Source organism: Sinocyclocheilus grahami, unplaced genomic scaffold, assembly GCF_001515645.1.
Source record: "Sinocyclocheilus grahami isolate Dianchi unplaced genomic scaffold, SAMN03320097.WGS_v1.1 scaffold274.1, whole genome shotgun sequence".
NCBI classification, from domain to species: Eukaryota; Metazoa; Chordata; class Actinopteri; order Cypriniformes; family Cyprinidae; genus Sinocyclocheilus; species Sinocyclocheilus grahami.
Genome location: NW_015505453.1, coordinates 990,710 through 1,011,451, shown reverse-complemented (window position 1 = coordinate 1,011,451; position 20,742 = coordinate 990,710). Strand labels below are relative to the sequence as shown.

At 35.4% G+C, this 20,742-nt stretch overlaps 1 protein-coding gene across 2 annotated transcripts in view; it reads left to right on the top strand.

The window, feature by feature from the left end:
* Window positions 1–349: 349 nt before the first annotated feature.
* eif2b3 (eukaryotic translation initiation factor 2B, subunit 3 gamma) overlaps window positions 350–20,742 on the top strand; it is a 36,795-nt gene continuing 16,402 nt past the window's right edge. The window contains exons 1-5 of one of the 2 annotated variants that reach the window (XM_016291620.1): window positions 350–627; window positions 832–988; window positions 5,003–5,160; window positions 13,798–13,957; window positions 14,244–14,355. In XM_016291620.1, the coding sequence (XP_016147106.1) occupies window positions 841–988; window positions 5,003–5,160; window positions 13,798–13,957; window positions 14,244–14,355 (578 nt within the window). In that variant the 5' untranslated portion in view covers window positions 350–627; window positions 832–840. Of the gene's footprint in view, window positions 628–831; window positions 989–5,002; window positions 5,161–13,797; window positions 13,958–14,240; window positions 14,356–20,742 lie in introns of both variants that reach the window. The other variant, XM_016291619.1, reaches the window with a different exon arrangement.

The following is a 20,742-nucleotide window of genomic DNA, read 5'->3' as shown; positions in this document are numbered from 1 at the left end:
AAAATGGTTGACATTAATTTAGTGATAAAATTTGCACATCCTCATGGAAATATGATAATATTTTGTAATTATAATTTAAATCTGATTCATTTTCAAATTGTTTGTCATAAATCAACATCTCAGGAATTTCAACATTTTTATTTTACAATTTTTTTCACATGCTCTAAACAATGTAATGACATGAAAAAATACTAAATTCACAAAGCTTTTTATTTCTTGTTCTCAGGAGGTTAATTATATACATAATAATTAAAATAAATAAATAAAAGAAACATTGAAGTGACGCTTTCTCATTCTGCTTCAAATAGCGGAACTGATTTTCTGTGCGGAACCAAAGTTACTGGTCATAATTTCCGTACGACCCATTTACAAGTAGCGGTCTTATGTCATTATCTCGAAATATCTGGTCAGTTATTGTAGACTACTACAGATGAAATATTCTGAGGATTTTTAGTTATTCGTATTCCTTGTGTTTAAGTAGATTCTCTTAGTTTTAGCAGTAAGTGTTTGAAGAGAGCGAGTCTAGTGACAGACTGATCCACATGAGCGTCTGCTACAGTGCTGCAGATTTTCACGTGCACGGACTCAATACTTGACCGAGCATAAACATTTGGACTAGCAATACAGGTTAGCCGAGTGTTTGTGTTTCTAAACTTGTTTAAACGTTAATTAAAGTGTTTTGCAGTGCGTCTCGGTGGACGTTGTGTAGATGATGAAATAAGGGTCCTGTTTTGAAAAGCATGTTGAATCAAGGAATATTCAACATAAGGTTGTGTCTGTCAGTCTAGTATGATGTTTTGTTGTGAGAGCTGTTGTAGTTTTGTCCTGCAGGTGTTCGGGATGGAGCTGCAGGCGGTGCTGATGGCAGCAGGTGGAGGCTCCAGGATGATGGATCTCACCTATAACACCCCCAAACCTCTGCTACCTGTGGGCAACAGACCCCTCATCTGGTACCCCCTCAACCTGCTGGAGAGAGTGGGCTTTGAAGGTAAACATTCTGTCATATCAGAAAACAAAGGTCATTAAATGTGACATTTTGTCCCATGAGAAAAGTTGGTATTTTTGTTTTCAGATGTTTAGTGTTAGTATATTCTGATATAGAGATATATGGGTAGACTTATTTTATTTCAGTTTTTCGTTTATTATGAATCAATGAAGTTTGTTTGATGGCTGTTGCTAACGTTGCTCAGTGTTTTGGTCATTTTTTTCATGTTTGCCGAGTGCCAAAGGGGCGTAGAAATGGGCTTTTCCTGACAGAAAATGGTTTAATTAAATAAAAATGCAATTCAATGGCATACATATCTGCTAGTTCGGTTTCTGAAGTGTTCTGTCTATTTCACGGTTTTATAATAAACCATAGGGTGAAAAAAAAGGAATATAGGAAAAAAATAAAAATTAAAAATATTTACATGTCTATTTATATTCATATGATTTATATTATAAATAAATATATTTAAAATATATTATTTATTTATATATATATATACATATGTATATATATATATATATATAAATAAATAAGTGTGTGTGTGTGTGTATATATATATATATATATATATAGATAGATAGATACATTTATTTTTATATATATATATATAGATACATTTATATATACACATAATAAATATACACAATACACATACATATATTATGTAAACAAAAACTTTAATTTTGGATGCGATTAATCACGATTAATCGTTTGACAGCACTAATAAAAAAAAAAACATTTCTCATTTTAATTCAGTTTGTACTTGATGTACTTAAATAACTAAAACTAAAATTTAAATAAAGATTAATAAAAACTATACAGATATATTTAAAAAAATGACAAACACGCACCACAATTACTAAAACTTGAACTAAAATGAAAATAAACTGATTCAAAATATTAATTAAAACTATAATAGTATCTCAAAGATCCTAAAATAACACTGGTCTTCTGCAGTATTTTTATATTTTTATTTAATTTTATTAAAAAACAATTATTACATTTTATTATTATTTAATTACCATTTTTCTTATGGATTTCATGTATATTGATTTTTTTAAATATTATTTTATTATCATTATAAAGTGGATTTTATCATCTTATTTTATAAAATGGTATTTTACCTGGTTTTATGTGCTCATTGTAATGCTTTTGTAAACATTTTAAAGCATTTTAAGCTGCTTTTCTTGTGAAAAAGGTGTTATGCAAATGAAACTTTTTGTAAAATAATTTTTACATGAATAATTATTTATGACTGGTATATTGCTAAAGAATTGCCTGCTTCTTATAATATACTTGTATGCTTCCATGTTTACCATAGTTAAATCCAGATGATGAGGAAAATAATTGATTCAGTAACAGTTAGATAGAAATCACTGAAATAGGTGTCCCGAGAAACCTTTCTCTCAACAAACAACAAACCCAGAACAATTGAGGCCAGACTCATGCTTTTATAGCCAATCAGAAACTCTCTGTCTGTGAATCACTTTGCGTGGGTTTGCTGACATGAGTTTGGATGATATGTCTTTGGGGGTGGGTTTTGAGGAGTGGGTGTGTGTGGTGGAATTTAACAAAACAGCTGAAATTGCTCACAACACATTTAAGCTGCAGGTGGTAATAATTTGTGCAGGCTGCTTAAATTGAACTAATAAAGTCCTTATTTCCTAAATAGGAAAGGTAGAGCTGTTTTTACAATTGACGTACTCTAATGCCATGGTTTCCATGTTAAAGCAACCCGCACAGACCAGCACTTATGTTTGCGTCTTGTTTTTAGTGTCAAGGCTCTTTTTGTCAGGGAACAGGAGCTGGATAAAACAACTAGATTTTGCTGTTTTCATATTTTGACAGCGTATTATGCTTTATATGGCTGTATATCATTGGTATATCTAAATAAAAATGAGGCATGACTAAGTGTCCTAAATTTATACATTCAAATTGTAGAGGTGGATGTATTGCCTAGTTGACAGACTAGACTGGTAAAAGACAAATGTAATAAAGCCAAGATGCAATTACACAGAGTCAAATGCACCCCAGACAACTAATGTTGGATCATTTCAACTCTGTAATAAATCAACTGCAGTCTAGTACTTGAGGATAAATGGCAGTGTGCCTTATGTTTTAGGCCAGCTTTCCTCCACATAGCTTAGAAATAGGAGACCTTCAGCAGGCCCACCTTTAAAAACAGTTTTGGGCCAGCATAGCATGGAGCAATATGCAGTTTACTAGTAAGGAATAAGGTAAGTTAATTTTTAATAATTACGTTTTCTTAATTTTATTCTAACATAAAAATGGAAATAAATAATACTAGTTGAAATAGTCAAATCAATAGACTATTTTATTTTTTATCTACATTTTAAAACATAAATGAAATAAAAATAAACCATTTAAATGTCTTAGTACATTTAAAAATAGATTTATTTACATTTTATGTTTGAGTTATTACATCTATAACTTATTCTGCTTCATTTTACGTGTCAGTCCTAATCCTAGGCTACATATATTTGTATTTATAGAATTTCATGCTAAAAAAATACAGGAAAACCCCATCCATACCTTAAAAATGTAAAATAAGTTTTTTTGTGTGTGTGGAAATAAATCCAAAACATTAACTTCGAGTCCTGTGTTCGAACATTAACTTGAGCCCACTTCATTGCTTTACCACATTTGAGAGCCAGTAGGGGGCGTGTACCTTTTCGAGTATTTGTGTTTAATGCCTTCATGATAATTAAATGTTTATTTATTGTTCACACCTAGCTGTATTGACTAACCATGCGGTCCAACTGGTGTGGAGTTTGTGGGTATGGCCCTTTGCCTGCCCAGCAGTACAGTATGCACCTTTATGTGTGGCACAGTCGGTCCTCTTAACAGCCAGAGTGCCAGCCAGCAAGACCCTTCAATTAGCTTTTACAAGTCTTAGCACAAACTATGGTAAGTAAGCTGCTTCGTTAGAAAATATTTACGTAGTAAAGCAGAATTCTGGGACAAACGTCTTCCAGTTGGCTGAACGTTTCTCTCATTGGGCATATGACAAATAGTTCACAAAGACTCAATTGAAGGTGTTTTGTCTAATCTATTTTTTTTGCAAGTCTGAGGTATCATAGTTAAAGTGTGTGCTGTGCTTAACCAATGGTGTAGTGAAACAAAACATCTCTTTTCCCACAAAAACAAATCTTATCTAAACTGTTATCACTTGCATAATTTTATAAATTACCATTCAAAATTTTTGGGACAGTACGATTTAATTCAGCAAGGATGCATTACATTGATTAAAAGTGATAGTGAAGACATTTATAGTGGGGAAAAAAAGTATTTAGTCAGCCACCAATTGTGCAAGTTCTCCCACTTAAAAAGATGAGAGAGGCCTGTAATTTTCATCATAGGTATACCTCAACTATGAGAAAAAAAATCCAGAAAATCACATTGTAGGATTTTTAAAGAATTTATTTGCAAATTATGGTGGAAAATAAGTATTTGGTCTTCACAAGGTTTTCACACACTGTTGCTGGTATTTTGGCCAATTCCTCCATGCAGATCTCCTCTAGAGCAGTAATGTTTTGGGGCTGTCGCTGGGCAACACGGATTTTCAACTTTTTTTGAAAACTTTTTCAAGTTTGAAACATTTTGGACAAAAAAAAAATAAAAAAATTTCAACTCCCTCCAAAGATTTTCTATGGGGTTGAGATCTGGAGACTGGCTAGGCCACTAGATTTCTATTTCAAATAATAATCCTCTCTATTGACTTTCTATTAATCAAAGAATCCTGAAAAAAAATTTAAAAATCAGTTTCCACAAGAAATGTTTCCTCAGTGACTGCTAAGAATTCAGCTTTGCCATCATGGGAATGAATTACGTTTTAAAAATATTAAAATTGACACAACCTTCTTTTAAATTGTATTAATGTTTTGCAATTTCAATATTTTTGATAAAATAATGCTGCCTTGGTGAGCACAAGGTATTTTTCTTTTGGTTAATTCCTTGATTCATCTGAGTGTTATCATTACGTTCTTTTTCCAGAGGTGATTGTCATAACCACTAAAGAGGTTCAGAAGGCCCTGAGCACCGATCAGCGCCTGAAGACGGATGTGAAGATGAGGTTGGATGTTGTATGTATTCAGGAGGAAACTGACATGGGCACTGCAGATGCCCTTCGACACATACAGCAAAAGATCAAGGTGCGTCAAGTGTCAATATCCTAGGATAACACTGAGTTGTAACATTTCTTTCATTGACATTTATCACTTTCCAAAAACCAGGACACTAAAAAGGGCCGGAATTGTTCATATTTGGATGGTCAAGAAGGCTAAGACCTCTTACTATTTTTAAGTAAGGAGGAGATGCAAATTTGATGTTTAAAACTAGCTGATTTCATGCTTTTCTAATAATATTAAAAATATTATGAAATAGAATATTTACATATCCAATTGTTGTCACTACAAAAAGCATGGGATTTGTGCCTCTAATACTTAAAAAATGCTTACACATTAGTAGCAGTACAGTAACCTGAGAAATGCTTCAATGCTAAATTCCAGAATTGGGACTGATTTTGCTAAGTAACAGGATCAAAATCTTTTGTTGGTCCTGAAACAACATTCCTCTCAAAGAAAACATCCTTAACCACAACCCTAACCATAAACTGCCTAAAATGAGAGGGAAATTATATTAAAGCTCCTTACTCTAATCTGATTGGTTGGTAGGAATGAATGTTGATCCAGGAAAATGTTTTTCTTGGCAAAATCATGGACACTGTGAGACTAATGCAGGCATGTATGTGCGACAAAGAAACAATTAAAAAAATATATATTTTTGTTTTAGGAGAAACCACATTTAAAGGATAAGTTTGTCAATTTTCAACCAACTTCTGTAGTATATGTAAATTAACTATGTATACTCTTTCTCCGCACACACGTATATCTGCGTTTATATTTTTTTAACACTACAGAGTCGGATCAAACTTCCATATTTTTGTATTCCATTTATGGACAGTCGGCTCGACAGAGGGATGGCACCAGAATCAGAAAAACTTCCAAAAGGGAAAAAAAGTCCAGTTCAGTCTAGTTTTCGCTAGTCTTGTAACACTGATTTCATAACTGTTTTTGCGTTTCTACTGACAAAAAGACAAGTTTTAGTACATAACATTTTTTTGTTTTGTTTTTAAATTAAATTGCCAGCCCTTTTTCTTCATTGCCCACAATTGAAGATAGTGAGGGCTGTTCAGAGATTTTGAAAGATTATTCTACCATCCCAGAACAGTGAGTGTTAAAGTTCTGGAAGGCTAATTTGTGCTTTGTTGTAATCACAATTTATACCTTATTTCTGCTTTTTTTAACAGAAAAATGCCATGGAATGATTTTTCATAGAACTGCCTAAATAATATTTGTGTACTGGTTTGTAGCCACATGTAAGGAGTGCTCAGTGATGAAGGAGGGTCATAAAAGAGTTAGCAACACAATGATGTGATGAATTTTCGTCACTGTAAATCATTGTGCTGAGAGTTAACCATAGCATGGTGACTAAATGGAAGAAACATAATAACAGCATGAGCATGCATATCCATGTAAGCATGAGCGTGTGCCCAGAAGCGTGTAAAAGCCTGGCAGGTATACACTGCCTCACCTGTCTCCCATGTGAGCTGGCCTGGGGTCAGTGGAATGATGTGAGGGGCAGATCCTGTGAGGGGCAGATCCTGTGTGCCGCAGGGGGATCTTTGATCCGTGCAGCCCTGCACTGATGGGTCCAACTCCACAGAGTGCCTCATTTCACCTGTTGAAAGCCCAGTGGCCAGAGACTGCTAACTCCACAAACACATGATGTCAGAACCCTTCCTCAAGCCTTGCTGGCGTTCATGGGCCTGCAGGACATGTGTAAGAGTTGTTGTGTAGATGGAATTGGGTGGTAAGGAAACATCCTGGTGGGCTTTTAGGGTCACTGTTGGATTTAAGGTAGTTTGAAACTAGTCACAGAAACAGAATTTTTCTGTTCCTTGGGTGTGGTGTTAATTAGTGGTTAAAGATCTGGGCTGGTAACCAAAAGGTTATAGGTTCAAATCCCACAAGCTATGATCCATGAGCTTTCAGCTTCCTTGAGCAAGACACGTCTGTTTAAAAAGTACAGTGGGGAATGAAAATGTCTGAAACCACATTGAAAATCTGTCATTTCTGGAAATAAAAAACTTTTTGGAGTTTGAAACATTTTGGACAAAGAAGCATTGATGCTAAATAGAAGAAGAAATTTTGGGCAGTTGGGGAGTGATACCGTTTTAACTTTTTAATTGAATAAATAAAATTATAAAATAAAATAAAAAATGCTAGTTTATTTACAATTTTCCCCAATGTTTCTTTGAATAAAACGCCTAGAAAGCCTGATTTTTAGACTGACAATTTTTCTGGCACAACTACAGAATTTGACCCAAGAAATCCAGGACAGTCCTGAGATATTTTTTTATGCATTTCAAATTCTTTAGAGAATTCGTAATGTAATAGTATATTGTTTTTCAAAACAAATTCTGACCCAAATTTTCATGCTGATAATATAATTTGAAATGAATATATGTGTATTAAATTAAAGTGTGTGTGTGTGTGTGTGTATGTATGTATGTTCCCCCACTATTGGCCTTAGCCTTTTTATCCCAGTGTACACTGAATTCACTTTGGATTAAAGCAGCTGCGAAGAGATTAATTAGTTTCTTTCAGAAAGGTCAAAATATTTGTCTATCGGATGCATTTGTTCATGTGTATCATACCTTTGCACACAACACTTATGAAAGTGTAAAATCTCTGAGAGAGGGATGTCTTGAACATGTGCGAACGCTTATCACAGGAGATTAACTGACAAGAAATATCAATGCAATGGAAAGGGAATGTTGAGGAGGAGGGCTTGCTGGAGCACGCTAACAGCACAGATGTGTTTATTTCTAATCCTAGAGAGAAATGAGAGATTAAAAGCATTGAGTTGCAGAGCCCTCCAGTGCACGAACAGCCCCAATACGTGTTGAGAGATGAGTGCTGGCAATAGGGGCCCTAAATCCCCATTTATTGTATGGTCTAAACGCATAGTCTACTCCATTGCTTCAGCAAACAACGTGGACATAATGGAAGCATCTGACGGAGTGCCTGACTCCTAAAACTCTCTTTCATTAACCTGTGTTTGAGTTCATACTGATGCATTGAGTCAATGTTTGTACAGAAACTGAATAATCTTCGTGTTGTGTAGTGTTCTGCTGGCTTTTGTTAGTAATAAGGCTCCGAGTTCACTGGGATCAAGTTGTTCTCGATCAACTTGTGTACTCATTTTTCCTGAAAAATGCACTTATACAGTACATCTTTGTTTGCACTAGCAGTTTCTTTTCTTTTTGCAGAATGCAGTTTCTTTTCTTTTTTTTATTATTTTTGTCACATACCTTCTATATAGAAATAATATCTCAATCTCAACTTCAAAATTGATTTTTATATATATATATATATATATTGTGTGTGTGCACAGTGTATACTTTATCATATTTTTATTTGTTTATATATTTTATTTATATATTTCATTTGTTACTGACTTTCTAATTATGTCTCAATTTAATCATATTTAATTATGATATTTATATTAAATTTTTAAAGAAATATGGAAACGTACATTTTCTTTATATGCACTTAGTGTTAAATAGCATTTTTATTAAATTAATAATAATAATAAACATTTTTAAAAGCCATTTATTTCATAGAGATCTGTTGTCTCAAAAAAATTACAATTGTCTGAATATTACTTTTTTTTTTTATATGAAATTAAAACACACACACAAATATTACAAAATAGTAGTTTATTTGAAATTGTCACCAAAGTTTTCTCAATTTTCTAGAAATCCAGGACAGTCTTCTTTTTTTATTCAGCTCAAATTGTAACATTTGAGAAGTAAATGTGTATTGTTTTTCAGTACAACCTAACGCAGTCTTGACAGACCAATTGTTTTGCAAGTAAGCGTGTCTGTAGTGGCATACTAGTGTGAGCCACATTTCTACTTCCCTTCCTTTTTATTCCCTCATATCCTGTCCTCCTCTCTCCACCCTCTTTTTCCCATCGCTTCCTCTGCTCTGCTCTTGGGTGGTCTCACCTGGCTGGCCCAGGGGGGAGCCAAGCAGAACTGGAAGTGTCTGTGGGTGGCCTGACCTCCCTGTGCCTCTCCTCCAATGCAGCGCAGCACCAAGGCCTACTGAAAGGCCCAGCGTCAGCGGCGCTCCGATGATCCAACAGCTGACGCCCACTCCAGACCTTCAGTGGCTCTGTGACTAAGGCAGGCCACTGATCCAGCCTTCCTAACTCCCTCCCCTCCCAGCGGCCAAGAGGGCACTGCCGTTGTCAGGCTTCAGGCATTTGGCCACTTGTTGGGTCCCCTCAAAAATAGAAACCCCATCTATGAAATGTTAAGTGGTTAGAGCTGCAGCGACAGATCAATTTACTTGGGTGGTTTACGATGGGTGGGCTGGCATTTTTTACATTTCATCAGTGTACATTCTTGGTTGACTGTGAAGTCATGGTAAATGTTTGGATGTTTGAACGATAGCCATTATGTGGTTGCTTTGCCTTCGCTCTGTGTTCCTTTTATGTACTCTGGGACTGGAGTACACATTTCCAGACATTGCCTGTCTATTGGCTACTTTACTACTTACAGTGACCAGTCTTAAAGAAATAGTTGACCCAAGAATAAAAAAGAAATGTTAACCTAACCTGAATGTCTTTCTTATTCTTTTGCATGCCAAAGATCACATTTTGAAAATGGTCTCTGTGTTGTTTTGGATCCTCTGACTTTCATTATACAGTACGAGTAAAAACATTCTATAAAATATCTCTTTTGTGTTCCACAGAAGTTAGTTTGAAAAATGAATACAAGTCAATTACAGAATTTTTGTTTTTGTGTGAACTACCGTTTTAATTCAGTCAATGGGAAAACTGTGTAAAATATTTTTCCATTTTTACTTCTCTAATTCTGGAAGAAGGATTTTGGCGTTTTAGGGTCAATAAAATCTCCCATTTGCCACCATGGGTCTTCGCTTTAGTTGGACAGGTGGTTTGTTCCCCTTACCGAACACTTGCTATTCTCCTGCTTTCAACTTTTGCTAGACTTGCATTAAAAGTGCACCCACAGATAAGAGGTATTTGCAGAATTCATAGGGCCATAATTTACAAAATAAAGCAACAAGTCATGGCAGACTAGTGGCTCTCAAACTGGGGACCCAGGGCCTTAGCAAACTTCCAAGGGGGCCTCAAGATGACTTTGACCCAAAAAAAATAATAATTGTGAAACAAAAAAGTTTAATGTTTTGAAGAGCCCTGCCGTTGTCAGGCTTCAGGCATTTGGCCACTTGTTGGGTCCCCTCAAAAATAGAAACCCCATCTATGAAATGTTAAGTGGTTAGAGCTGTAGCGACAGATCAATTTACTTGGGTGGTTTACGATGGGTGGGCTGGCATTTTTTACATTTCATCAGTGTACATTCTTGGTTGACTGTGAAGTCATGGTAAATGTTTGGATGTTTGAACGATAGCCATTATGTGGTTGCTTTGCCTTCGCTCTGTGTTCCTTTTATGTACTCTGGGACTGGAGTACACATTTCCAGACATTGCCTGTCTATTGGCTACTTTGAACCACAGCAGTGACCAGTCTTAAAGAAATAGTTGACCCAAGAATAAAAAAGAAATGTTAACCTAACCTGAATGTCTTTCTTATTCTTTTGCATGCCAAAGATCACATTTTGAAAATGGTCTCTGTGTTGTTTTGGATCCTCTGACTTTCATTATACAGTACGAGTAAAAACATTCTATAAAATATCTCTTTTGTGTTCCACAGAAGTTAGTTTGAAAAATGAATACAAGTCAATTACAGAATTTTTGTTTTTGTGTGAACTACCGTTTTAATTCAGTCAATGGGAAAACTGTGTAAAATATTTTTCCATTTTTACTTCTCTAATTCTGGAAGAAGGATTTTGGCGTTTTAGGGTCAATAAAATCTCCCATTTGCCACCATGGGTCTTCGCTTTAGTTGGACAGGTGGTTTGTTCCCCTTACCGAACACTTGCTATTCTCCTGCTTTCAACTTTTGCTAGACTTGCATTAAAAGTGCACCCACAGATAAGAGGTATTTGCAGAATTCATAGGGCCATAATTTACAAAATAAAGCAACAAGTCATGGCAGACTAGTGGCTCTCAAACTGGGGACCCAGGGCCTTAGCAAACTTCCAAGGGGGCCTCAAGATGACTTTGACCCAAAAATAATAATAATTGTGAAACAAAAAAGTTTAATGTTTTGAAGAGCCATGATTCTCATGGTGTTGGAAAATCTAGATAAATGAGGTAGTATAATTTTAAAAGTGAGGTTTCTTGACCTGCGAAAGTCATGTAAATTTAATAAAATATATTTTTTATTTGTTGATATGCCAAAAGTTAAAATATTTGATCAGGTAAACATTGTATTGTTGCATTCCTTTAATTCCTTTTCATGAAAATCTGGAAAGTCATGGGGCCAAAGTCATAACTTTCTTTTATTTCATGTAGTGGCCATGGCAATATTTCTCCATATTTAATATCTCAATATTCTTAACACATTCATGGCAATATTTAATTTTAATTTAGTTTAACTTGATGAACTAAAATAACTAACTGAAAGAAAGAAAACGCATTACTAAAACTAACTGAAATGAAAATCAAAACTAATACAATATATTAATAAAAACTAAAATAGTATTTCAATGATACTAAAATAACACTGGCTTGAGAGCCACTGGGACAGACCTTGCTGAAAGGCACAGCCCCTCGGGTCTGATTACTTTAATTAAGCACTGGCAACTGTATTATGATATGCTCAATATAAATAATTAGAATAAACAGTTCTGCTGCCAAGTAATGTAGTTCATTAGTCTAACCCTAGACAGTTTATGGTTGGCAAGCAATGTAGTAATTTAAGTAGATGTGTGATCAGAGGTCTGCGTGTGTATCTGCTATTGTGCAACTGCTTTGAATGTGGCTTGTCAGGTTTTTGAATTTGATCTTATATAAATCTTTATTATATTCATTGCATTTTAAATAAGTTATTCTAAAATATAGAATAACTTATTTAAAATGCAATAAGTTGCATTTTAAGTCCCCCCCCCCCTCCCCAGTTCAGTGCAGAATATGTAAACATGAATGCGGATTGTGTGTGGCTCTGACTTTGCTGTGAGTTTGTTGAGGTTTCATATGTGCATTAGCTTGAAGTCATTCTGAGTTTGCAGTGGTCAATGGGGAGGGATTGTTCTCCTTCCTCAGTAGCACATTTAGCTCATTCTAAACAGACAGTGCTGTGCACACGGTTATCTTTTGGGCATGTGTGCTCCGGTGGCTCCTGGGCCTTCTGTCCCAGGGCCAGTACAAGAGAACCGGAAGTTTATCGGAGCGGAGCAGAGCACAGCGTCACAGCAGGGCCTCTCCCTGGGCCTCCCCAGTGAGGCATGCAGCTCTCCCTGAGCCAGGCACGCTCTAACGGGCTGTTCCCCACTCCTTCTCCCATGTTTATTTATCCACAGGCCTGTGATGGACAGACCAGATGGGAACCAGACAACTCAAACAGAAACAATGGCAAAGGAGAGCAGGATTTATCGCTGGGTTCCCCTCCATGCCTGCGCTCACTCATACACACACTCACGCAAACTGTGGCAGAGCACAGTGCTTTTTTTGAGAGATTGGGTCTCTCATTTTCTCACATCATTCTCGTGTCATGTTATAAACATTTATTTTGTTGTTGTGACCATTGTCAAGAGTCTTCATACATGAAGTGGAGAACATTAGGCCATGAAAGTGTCATCTGAAGCATTGTGGCAGTGTTTTGTATGAGCAGAAACCGCTTTTTCTTCAGAATATATGAAAACCTGGTTGTTGTTGGTTTTATTTAATATACCAGCCAGTTTTAGGAGATCAGCATGCCAGTAAGTAGACTGTACGTAGGGCTAAAATAAAAAATAATAGCCTAACAAGAAAATTTGTTGGTGAGGTGTGAAATATTGACCTGATGCTGATGGTAGTCTATCCCAACTGTTTCAGATGAAACCGATCCATAAAAATAACCTTACCAAGCTTAATTTGACCATTCAGCACAAGTTGTGCTCCAGGAACTCTGGCACTTGTTGAATTTTGTCCCACTTTTTTGACTTTTTCGGTTTCCAAGCTTAGTACCATGCATTTTCCATCTTTTTTTGCACCCTCAGATTCCAGATAGTTCCATTTTCAAATAGTTGTATCTCGGCCAAATATTGTCCATACATCAATGGAAAGCTTATTCCAAAAATTGACCCTTATGATTGGTTTTGTGGTCCAGGGTCACATATGTAATTAATATAAGCAATTTAGTTTCTGAAGACTAAATTGCTATTTATATAAATGTTGGTGGTAATATTATTGCAGTTGTCATTGGTTGTAACATTACAACTGTGAAAATTAATGACTAGTTTGGGTTGGATGGACCTGGGTTGGGAGCTTTATGTTGTGAACAAATATATCTGTATAGTATTTCTGACACTCTTATTTCAAAGGAACAAGGAAGATGCTGAGTGTCTGTAGCAAATTCTTGAAAAACTTGCCCATTGGCACAAAACAACAAATTGGAACCATTTTTATTCAAGTATTTCAACCCAACTGGTGATTTCAAAACCTAAAAGTAATCATTCTAATCATGTGTAGGGAACACATCGACCCTTCCAGTGGTCATTCTAATCAAATTGTTGGTGGAAAAGCTGGATTGTTCTGTCTTGATGCTGGTTTAAATAGGATTTGTATTTTTTATTTTTTTCTCTCCCACAGACAGACATCTTGGTGGTGAGCTGTGATTTGATAACGGATGTGGCTCTGCATGAGGTTGTGGACCTCTTTCGTGCACACAACGCCACCCTGTCGATGCTCATGAGCAAAGTGCATGAATTCACAGATACTGTCCCTGGCCAAAAGGGCAAGAAGAAAGCAGGTACTATCACTCACACAAACGTGATTGAGCAGGAAAAAGATGGTGTGGTATTGAACGGAGTGCTATTGTTGCACTGTTTCCAAAACCTATTTATTGACCATTTCCTCTTTTCCCAACATGAACAAAAAACGCATCCCAGTGGACCGTATTATTTTGCATTCCTGCAGATCATCCAAGTTGTTGACTAGCCATCTGTCTTGAGCCAAAATACAGTTTGACTGTACAATATCCCACTGTCGTATTCTATGAGTTTGCTATGACAGATTGGAATTGTGCCTTGTGGCAGGAGAGCAGCGGGACTTTGTAGGCGTGGACGTCACTGGAAAGAGGCTTCTGTTCATGGCCAATGAGGCAGACCTGGAGGAAGGCCTTGTTTTCAGGAAGTCCATCATGCGCAAGTAAGTGTCAACGTCACTTCAGGTCTAACTTTTTTATTTTATTTTATTTAATTTTTTGAGAACCCAAATATGTTGGTCTGGCCTTTTAATGAAAACAGATAGGTCATTGCTGTACAATACTTTGGACTTGGTGTTCAGGGGATATGCATTGGTCCATTTTGTGTTATTGTGCTTATCTTTTTTTATGCTGAAAATCTGACTTTATTGGTCTAAATAGAATTTAAAGCCACTGCCTTCAGAGTGGTGCTGCTTCCTCAGAACAATGGCGGCCTCACGGGGCGATGACCTGCTGTTTTTGTGGGCTGGCTAATAAAACTGGTGCCTTCTCTACACAGACCTGTCATAAGTGCTGCCTGTCAACTCTGTTTTAGCAGGCGGCTGCCTTTCTTAACTGTTGATCCTAACTGTTTTTCAACTTTCTTCCCTTTCTTTTACTGTTTTCTCACTTGCTTTCTCTTTTCTTTGGATTTTCTGAGGTTTTGGATCTGTGTGTATTATTTCCCAGAACTATGTGAAAATACATTTTATTAGACTATTTTATCTGATGAGTGTTCAATGTATGAGTACTTAATTTCAGAAGCCATTTTCTCCTCATCTGTGGACGTTTTATCCATGCTTTAGTGCAAATGTTTTATATTTTTAAACAGTATAATTTAATAGCTTATACTTAGCTAATGATGCATAATACACTGGTGACTAGATTGCATGGTTATATATATATATATATATATGTATGTATATATGTATGTATATGTGTGTGTATGTACATTTTGGGGGTGGTAAGGTATTTGAAAGAAGGCTCTTATGCTCACCAAAACTGCATTCATTTGATAAAATTCAGTAAAAATTGTAATAGTCAAATATTATTACAATTTAATATATGAATATAAATATAAAATATAATGTAACTGTTTTCTTTTTAATATATTTTATTATGTAAATGTAAGAAAACATTTTCCTTAATGTTGAAAAACTGGTGCTGTTTATTTTATTTATTTTTTTAAGATTCTTTAACTTTAAGAATCTTTGATTATTAGAACATTTTGATTACTAGATTAATAGGAGAAAAAAAAATATATATATATATATAATATTTTGTAATCATGTAAATGTCTTTACTATCACTTTTGATCAATTTAATGCATGAATAAAAGCATTATTTGCCAACTGTTATTAATGAAATCTGCATTTTGTGACCAAAATTAAAGCTTGGATCGGGGTAGACACCATATTTAAAAAATTAAATGTCTTGTTTTAGTTTGAACTGCCCTAATAACTCCTCCCGTCTTTCCTCTCAGCGCTTTTAATTTTATCTGATGCTGTCATTTTTGTGTTTAAGGCCTGATGTTGGAAAGGCTCCTCAGATTGTCAGCACCTTGCGTGGGGCCTGTGCTTTGGGCTCTGGAGGCCAAAGGTCCTGCCATTGCTGGTTGTGGGGGGTGATCAGGGGTCTGGGTGTAGGAGAGCTGTGTGATAGGGCTCCGTATGCGGCTGTGTTGGGAGCTCATAAATAATTTGGGGAGTCGTTGCCACTGTAAATCCTGTTCAGTAATAGAAGGGTTGCAGCAGCTGTTAGCATGCTGTCTGGTGAGTGGGAGAATGAACACTGCCTAATCTGACGTTTGGTAATGTATCTATCACACCAGCCTAATGCAAATATATTCTCACAATATAAGCACGTATTCAAAGTATAAACAATAAAAAAAAATTATTTGGAGGAAATCTCACCCCAAAATAAAGAACTTAAAAAAGAAATTATTTTATATAAAATAAAGCTAGAAGTTTTTTTTTATTGTTTATTGTAGTAAAAATAAATACTGTGTAATGTGAGAATCTAATGAAAATAACCATTGGGAATTACAAAAAATGCATAGTTGTTTTGAAAATAATAATAAAAAAAAGCAATTGTGACTTTATCTCACAATTCTTTTATATCAAATAAGTTTATATCTTGAAATTCTGAAAAAAGGCAATTTTAAGAATTGTGAGGGGGAAAAGTGTATAATTATTATTATTAAAATTATATCTTCGTGGTGAAAAACAGCTTCCATAATAATGTCACAATTTAAAAAAAAAAAAAAAAGTTTTTTTTTTTTTCATGTTTTTGATGTTGGGTGGAATATGACCTTGCCATTTCTTTTTTGGGCTCTTCTGAAGGACGCAGGAATTCTCAGTGCGGTTTGAAAGATGTCTGCTAATGTTTAACAGTACTTCAGATACTGCTCTGTTTGTCTGAGTTGTCTCTGAGCCTTGGCATTGTCTGGATGTGTGTTTATACAGGCACAGCGAAGCCTATATGTGCAGTCCACATGTGTTAAGCCAGTCCTCATTATTTATAAGACCTGTAAAAACACTGTCTTCTCTGTGTTATTATGGCTTAACGGGATAGTTCACACAAAATTTAGTGCCGTTCCATACCTGTATGATTTTCTTTTTTTCTGTGGAACACAAAAGATACTTTGAAAAAATATTTTTTTCTTTCTTTTTTTTCCGTCCGTACAGTGACAGTCAGTGGGGTCCGAAATTGTTTGAACCCAGTGTTCTTCGAAATATCTTTAGTTTTTTCACAGAAGAAAGTAAGTTATGCCAGTTTGGAATAATGTGAGGGTAAATTTGTATGCAAATTATGACAGAATTATTCATTTTTATGCTTAATATTTTAATCTAATTTGTTGCTCATTTCTAGGTTTCTAAGTATGCATACAGGTTTTGAAGTTAAAGCTATAGTTTTGTTCAGCTATACATGGTTATACCAAATTGTTTCAAAATGAAAATGTGCACTTAATTGTAATGTAAGTTATGTGTTGGGGAAAGCATCTCTTGATTGCTTTAAACAGTTAAAGCACTTTGTCGTCACCTTACACTGCAAGTTGCTCAAATTTAAGTGACTATGAATATAAGTCCCTTTGAAGTTATAGACAAATTGGGTCATGCTCATTTCTCAGTGTGGTTTACTCTTATGGCGTCTGCCATTTTTTAAATGCATTTTTTTTATCTTACAAAATCATTTTTCACTTCTCTAAGTGATTGACAGAGAATCTTCAAGCCACAGTGCACATATTCACCTAATACACAACAAAATGATCTCCTGCCTGGTCTGTGACGCTGGGAAATTCACCAGCTGAATAGAATGCTTCCTCTAACACAAACACTCTTCATGTTCTCCGTCCGGCTGTTGACAGCTAGCTATGTAGTAGTCACTTTGAAAGTGTTGGAAGAAATTTGATTGATGCAGAATCCTGCCTCTTCAGACCAGTCCAATTTATAATATCTGTGTTAGACCAAACAAGTCCTGCACTGGTTGGAAAATCCTTTCTTTGCGCTGTCTTGTAATTTGGCCTGAGATTTAGTTGGATAGTGTGAGAGCATGAGGCAGAGCTTAAAAGCGAACTGGCAGATGTGGCAACGCAATGACCGACACATTTCTAGTATCATCAAAAGAGGCACTAACAGTGTTGAAGTAAAACTTGCCGGTGGTCCTTTTGTGTTTCTAGGGTCAAAGACTTGAAATGTGAGATGAACACATTTTGGAGATTGGTGTCTCCATCTTTGTGCGGTCTAGTAGCAGAAACCGTTAAAAATGGAGTGTTAGTTGCCACTGGAATTGATTTTGACAGATTGCAGTCACATTGATCTTTATTTTTTCAATTAAATTTTCTCTGAAATTGTGTTAGTGTTGTTATATTGTAAATATGTAATATTTATATGCTATTATGGCTGATGGCGAGCGACGGTCGGGCTAGTTTGTTTGGTGTGTTCCACTCGTCGGGCTCATGTAGGCGGCAGTTTGCCGGTGTCGGGACCGTCGGCACGAGTGAGAGCTCTGATTGGATGTTCAGTTTAGCGAACGAGTCGGTGCCCGAGAATTAAAGCGAAAGTGATAAAAACAAGCACGTAAAGGCGGTACAGACAGAAGGCTGTTTAAATGTTTCGTGATCTTTCCCAATCATTCTAATACGTGAATGTTTTCATATAACATGAGCCGCTTAAAATGTATTAAAGTTATCAACGTTACTGATATTCAAAATGTTAAGCAAGCGCTGCTTTGTTTACATTTCGTATATCTGCGTTTATCTCGTATATCTTTGTTTCGGTTTCTCCTTTTGAATGACAAATATATACTATTGATAGCTGCTGATATAGACAGTTAATTCCTCTCACGCATGCGCAGAATGCACGTGTTAGTTTGCCGTCGGCTGTAGTCTGTGCGGTGTGTTAGAGCGCAGCTTTTTGGTCCAACGCTGCCGACGTGAGGCGACAACACCGTTGGCTTTCGTCGCCGCTAGTTCTTTGAAGTCGGCTTTGTGTGTCCTGGCCTTTATTACCATTGATCAATTAACTTTTTTTATAATTTCAGTTTATTTAAATTTAAGTTCAGTTAAATTTCATTCAGTTTGCTCTATGCATTTGTCTTTATTATTAAATGTTTTTTTATATTTCTGTTTAGCTTGAATTGATTTTTATTTCAGTTCGAGTCATTTTAATACTTTAAAACTTAGAACTTTTTTAAACATTTTATTTCATTTAGTTGTGAAGGCAGCATTTCTCATTTAATTTTATTTTATCAGCTTTATTACAATGATTGAAATCGACTATTTCTCACTTTCAGTATTAGTTATCAATAAAAACACTTGCGGTCCCTGTCCCAGTCTCATTATGATCATATTATTTACAGATTATATTTTAAAGGGATATTTTGATCTTGCATACGTGACAAAATAGTAGTGATCAGTTTGTAAAATGTCACAATGAAATATTCATTGACTCTTGGTTCACAATTTTCCAGCTCTTACATACTATAACACACTAGATTTATACTTTTTAAAAGACACAAATCCAGAATGACTAGATGGGACAGGAAGCATGCGTGTATCTCAGTCTGGCAGCTATGGAAGCAGTAAACTTTCTCAGACGGCTCAGAGAAAAGGCATGTTAGCATTGTTAAACACTCGCAGCTTTAACAAAGCGAATGAGGAGCACTGTTCAACATTGCGCGCAATCCAGCTCCCCCTCCTAAACACGCAGCTCAAACATTACACTCTCCAGATCGACTGAGGATGTTTGAGAGGAAGGTGTGAGCCATATGTCCTGTGCTAAGATTTACCAACCCATCAGATCCAAAGTCCGCTCCTGTCTTTCTCCTCCACTGTCAGTCTGTTAGTTATTCCCCCCTCCGATTCAGACGAGTGAGCGCAGTGCAAAGGCCTCGCGTCTTGCGGGGCATCCGGGCTCAAAGAGGCCTGGATAAATTAGCTTGGGCTCATTCGATGGCACACTTTGTAATATATGACCTCACTGTGCTGTAACGCTGCTCTTTGTGCTGGGCTTTATAGTAGTAAGCCATTAAAACTAATAGTGCGAGTCACTCACCACCCTGGAGGCCTTTCCCAGATTTTTGTCATCCTTGTCAGCTTGAGCAGACGGCGAGGGAATGAGATTGCTGTAAAACCAAATGTCTGCGACATTTCCATCAGAGTTTTAACTTGGAGCATTACAGTAAATGACATTTCATGACATTTGCTTCAAGATTACAATTATTTAAGCAAATTCTGACTTTTTTTGTCTCTTATCACATAGAATAAGTAATGGGAAGTGGGGGAAACTGGATGGCACAATGTTGCAAGCTGGATTTGAACCTGTGGCACCCACATGAGCACTGTAGGTCAACGTTTTTATTTCCAAAACAATCCCATAGATGAGTGATGAATAGATTCTTAACATTTTGACTCAAAGACCCCACGTTTAGAACATATTATCATTATTTTTGATTACGTGTTAATAAAAAAAGTTTTATATTGAAATTATTGTTCATACATTTACGTTATAAATTTGTATTCCAGAACTGTATGTTTTTCAATAAAACAGTATTATTGAGAAAAAATAAAAAGACATGATTACGGTTACAATCTCATTTTGTTTATTTTTAGCATTTTTAATTTAGAGTAGAGTTACATTATTTTAATATAATAATTTATGTTCTGAATTCCAGAACAGTAAGTTATTCGATAAAAACAATAGTTTTAAGAAAAAAATACATCTTTTTCTTTTCATTTCATTCCATTTGAATTTAGATTAGATTATTTTAATGTTATGTTCCGTATTCTGTATGCTTTTAAATAAAAATAGTTATTGAGGCAAAATCAAAAGTTTACATCTTCATTTTTTGAAGCATTTTATTTTAGAGTTAGATTAGTTTAATATAATTAATTTTCTGAATTCCAGAATAGTAATTTGTTAAATAAAAACAATAGTTTTAAGAAATAATAATAATAATCATCATCATCATCATTTTACATCTTTTCTTATTTTAATTCAGATTAGTTAGATTTTAATATATATATATATATATATATATATATATATATATATATATATATATTTATATAT